This window comes from Cornus florida, unplaced genomic scaffold (genome assembly GCF_030987335.1).
Source record: "Cornus florida cultivar Cherokee Brave unplaced genomic scaffold, ASM3098733v1 CherokeeBrave_3.0.0_Hap2_Chr04, whole genome shotgun sequence".
Classification (NCBI taxonomy): domain Eukaryota; kingdom Viridiplantae; phylum Streptophyta; class Magnoliopsida; order Cornales; family Cornaceae; genus Cornus; species Cornus florida.
The window spans coordinates 16,234,210-16,239,113 of NW_026775574.1; the positions used below are offsets into that span (position 1 = coordinate 16,234,210).

The 4,904-nt window shown below is 45.8% G+C and overlaps 1 protein-coding gene across 1 annotated transcript; it reads right to left on the reverse strand.

Moving 5' to 3' along the window:
- Nucleotides 1-302: 302 nt before the first annotated feature.
- On the reverse strand, nt 303-1,472 carry LOC132304778 (uncharacterized). The gene has a single exon (XM_059802497.1). The coding sequence runs from the start codon at nt 1,470-1,472 to the stop codon at nt 303-305; it is 1,170 nt and encodes a 389-aa protein (XP_059658480.1).
- Nucleotides 1,473-4,904: the final 3,432 nt, after the last annotated feature.

Sequence of the window (4,904 nt, forward strand, 5' to 3'; positions counted from 1 at the left end):
AAATAAAGCGTCTTACATGGGTCTGAGTCACACTGGGATATGGTTCTGCCTCCACCCATTTGGTAAAGTAGTCTGTTGCAAGCAGGACGTACTTATTTTGTGATCTGGCAGTCAGTAACGGGCCAACCACATCCATCCCCCATTGCGCGAAAGGCCATGGTTTGGCCATTACGTGCAAATCTTCTGGTGGTTAGTAGATCAGTGGTCCGAACCTTTGACACTTATCTCTCACCTTCTCAAAAATTCCTCTGCGTCTCGTGCCATGTTCGGCCAAAAATACCCCTGTGTCATCGCTTTGTGTGCTAGAGACCTTCCCCCGAATGATTACCACAAACCCCTTCATGGATAGTCCGCAGTATCTGCTGAGCCTCTGCAGGGGTTACACACTTTAAGTAAGGTCCTAAATAAGACCTCCTGTATAGTTGGTTGTATACTGTGGCATATTTTATAGCATTTGATCTGATCCTTCTTACTTTATCCCTCTGTTCGGGCAAAACACCATCTCGTATATACGCAATAATTGGATCTATCCAGCTTGGCTCATATGGTATGACATTCATCTGCCAGGGATCCGAGCTTGACGGTTCCTGCAGGATAGATGGCTGGCATAGCACACCAATTGGAATCACCCTTGCCAATGTTCCACCTGAGCTTGACGCACTGCAGGCCAACCGATCGGCATCTTCGTTATGCTCGCTCGGCAATGGAATGAACTTAATCTGATCAAAACTTCTGGCCTTATGCATAACGGCGGAACGGTATGCCTCCATTGTCTCATCCTTTGTTCTATATTCCCCAGTCACTTGCCGAATGATTAACTGTGAATCACTGAAGGCGACTAAGCTTTTGACTCTTAGCTCCTTGGCCAACCTTAACCCAGTCAGTAGCGCTTCATACTCTGCTTCATTGTTGGTTGCTCTGAACTCAAGCCTGATCGCTTGGCTCAGCGTAGTGCCTTCTGGTGTTTGTAACTTGACCCCAATTCCTACCCCAATCTGATTTGAGGATCTGTCAATGAAGAGCTTCCATGAAGATTCTTCAAGACATTCATCTGGCTCATCCATATCACACTCCAGTAAGAAATCGTCCACAGCTTGCCCTTTAATGGCCGTTCGGGGTTCATACGTTATGTCAAAAGAACTAAGTTCTATTGCCCACTTCGTCATTCGTCCGGACAAATCAGGCTTATGCAGGATCACCCTTATAGGAAATGTGGTCAGAAAGACTATAGGATGGGACTCGAAGTAATGCCTGAGCTTCCTCTTTGCATTTACCAAGGATAAGATTACTCGTTCAACCTTTGAATACTTTCTTTCTGGCTCGATCAACGTTTTGCTTACATAGAAAACTGGGAACTGCTTACCCTCGGCACATCGTATCAGCACACCACTGGTTGCAATGTTAGAAACTCCAAGGTACAAGAAAAGCTTTTCGGCTGGCTCTGGGGCATTCAAGACTGGTGGGTTCCGCATATATTCTTTCAACTTGACCAGCGCTTACCTTTGTTCATCCCCCCAGGACTGTTTTCCGTGACCCCTGATTGTATCGAAGAATGGCTTGCATCGGTCGGATAACTTAGAGATGAATCGACTCAGTGCCGCTATGCGTCCGGTGAGAACTTAGACTTCTTTGACAGTGCTTGGTTCAGCATTTTTTAGCAAAGCTTCCGATTGGGCTGGGCTGACCTCAATCCCTCTGTTGTTAACCACATGGCCAAGGAATTGCCTGGATCCTACGCCGAACGAGCATTTAGTTGGATTCAGCCTCATTCCATACTTTCTTAGTACATTGAACACCTCCTGTAAATGCTTCAAGTGATGGTCCTTCTGTTTGCTTTTTATCACCATGTCGTCGATGTAAGCCTCCACTGTCTTGCCCATTTGATCCTTAAAAATCTTGCTAACCAACCTTTGGTACGTAGCTCCAACATTTTTCAGTCCGAACGACATGACCTTGTAGCAATAGATCCCTCGTTCAGTGACAAAAGAGGTCTTTTCCTCATCGCTTGGGTCCATTGGGATTTGATTGTAGCCTGAATAAGCATCTAGAAAGGTCAACAGCTCATACCCAGTTGTTGCGTCCACCATTTGATCAATCTTTGGAAGTGGAAAACTATCCTTCGGGCAGGCTTTGTTCAGATTGGTGAAATCAATGCAAACTCTCTATTTTCCATTCTTCTTTTGCACTACAACCACGTTCGACAACCAAACCGAGTATTGTACTTCTCTGATAAATCCAGCCTCTAACAATCGATTAACTTCGTCTGCAATGATCTGGTTGCACTCGGGGGCGAACCTTCTCTATTTTTACATCACTGGCTTGACGCTCGGATCTACATTAAGGGAATGGCAAGAGACTGAGGGGTCGATCCCCAGTATGTCCAGATGGCTCCAAGTGAATACATTTACGTTCTGGGAAAGGAAATCAATCAACTGACGTTTTTCTTCCTCAGCAAGCCCTGAACCTACCTTTGTGGTTCAATCTAGCCTCAAATGATTAATCTGAACTTCAACTAAGGGTTCCTTAGTTTGCACCGGAGGCTCCTCCTCCCCGTTCGTGCCGGGGGGAGGTTTCTTTAATTGCTATTGTGTGCTAGCAGAGCGGATGGGAGCTTTTTCCTTCCCTGCGGCTTTCAGAGTCACTGAGGAACATCCCTTTGCGGCAACCTGATCCCCATAGATGTGAATCACCTTGCTCCCATCCGAACTTAGGCATCTCATCACTTGGTGTAGGGTCGATGGGACTCCCTGTACCCTATGAATCCACCTTTTCCCTATCAACAGATTGTAAGAGGGATGGATCTCCACCACCACAAAGCTCTCGATAAGCTCCCTTTCAGCTGCCCGGACAAGCAATTCTACTGTGCCGATCGGTTCAACTCATTTTCCATCAAATCCCAATAACGGATTCCCAGTATATTTGAGCTCCTCTGGCTTGATTTCCAGCCCATTGAAAGTGACTTTAGGCATGATATTGGCACTGCTCCCTGGATCAATTAGCACTCTTCGTACCAAACACTCAGTCACTGTCAAACTAACGACCAGGGGATCTTCATGAGGAATCTGAACTCACATCAAATATGTTTGATCGCATCTTATCTGCGTTGATTTGCTCTGCTGGTACAGAGTGTTGACACTGCCTATTCTCCTCTTTATTTGTGCATGGCGAAGACATGTTCGGATCACTTCTTCAAATTCTTCGGCTCGTTCAGGTCGACCATGAATTGCATTTATAATCCAAACGGGCTAAGTGTCATGGTGGTTCAGCTTTTGATTTCTCTTGACTTACTCAATTGGTCGATTCTACTCTTGGGCTAGTCCTTGAACATATCCTGCAAACTCTCCCCTGGCGATCAGCATTTCCACTTGCCTCCTTAAGTTCCTGCATTCGTTAGTCTGATGACCAAAATCACTATAAAAAGCACAATGTTTAGACTGATCCCTCTGTTCGAGAGGTTGTCTAATTGGCAAGGGAGGACGAAACTTATCTTTGTTTTCTTGGTATAGCCTTGCCAGCATAACTTTGAGTGGAGTAATCAAATCATCCTCCCTGGGCCTCTTCTCTGCCTTCCAGGAGGTCTGACGTTGCAGCGGAGCTTGTTTCTGCCGTATCTTAGCTTTGGACTTTTCTTCAATGGAGATGATAGATGTCTTCCTAGCATTAGTTGCTTCTTCTTCTTCCAAACGCACGAAACCATCAACTCTCTCATTCAGCTCGTCCATTGTCTTCGGCGTGTTCACCACCAAACTTGTATGAAATGGTGTTCCCCGGGTTATCACTAACTTGAATGCTTGAACTGCTGTGGAAGGATGGCACCCTATCACTATGTTCTTGGTTAGGTTGAACCTGGTAAGAAAGGCTTGGAGACGCTCATCGTCATGCTGCTTCATGGTGAACAGACTAGAGATATCTTTTGCCGGGCGCTTATTCCCATTGTACTGGCTTATGAACCGATCACACAGACTACGGAAACTGTCCACTGAGCCCTTCAGCAGGTTCTTAAACCAGTTGAGCACCGATCCAGCTAAGCTTGTAGGAAAACATTTACACATCAAGGTATCATTCTCGTGTTTAGTGTCATCTTCAACTGAATGTGATATACATGATCAATCGGATCGGTCGTTCCGTCAAACAGAATGAAAACAGGCATGGAAAACTTCCTCGGGCTCGAAGCATTCAAGATCTCGTCCGTGCTGCCAAACGGAGGGCCTCATTCTCTCTTTCAAACCTTGTGACGATTCTTTGATCTGTAGGTTTTCTTTCCGAACCCCTATAATCATATGTGGCCATTGAAGGCCGATAAGGTGGATCGAACGACCTTTCCTCGGTGAACTCTTTCTGCCACTGTGAGTTGATCTTGTGACAATCAAATTCCATATCCTATTCGCGATTGTACCTTTCCTGATGCAGATTAAAAGTTGTAGTTTCTTCCCGCCTGATCTACTCACGATGCGGATCGAGATGTATAGATCTTTCTCGATCCTCAATTCAATGAGCATTTGGCGGTAAATTCTCCATCCTGACCTCCTCGTGATGGAGATCGATGTGGTTATCTCCCTCTTGCTCACCTTGATGTGCTTCATCAGGCCACACGTCTCTTTCGTCCATTGGAGGCGGTCGCGGCGCAACCGGAACCTCTCAGTGCTACATTCCAGCTCTCAACTCTGCATTTTCTTTTCTCAGAGCCTCGATCATGTTCATCGGTTTATCAAGCTTCATCTGTTGGCCATTCTCCACTGGATTTGAACTCTCTCCTCCGATCATCATTCCAGATCGTAGCAAAGTCATTAACCGCAAATTTCTGATTAGATCTGAACTTCACCAATGCGGACGCTCTAGATCTAGATTCTAGCTTAGCTGAATTTCGATCGTGATTGTCTGGATCTGAGTTGCTCCGGCAACGA

Coding starts and splice junctions, on each gene's coding strand:
- LOC132304778 (XM_059802497.1), bottom strand. CDS start 1,472: ATGCGGAACCCACCAGTCTTGAATGCCCCAGAGCCAGCCGAAAAGCTT.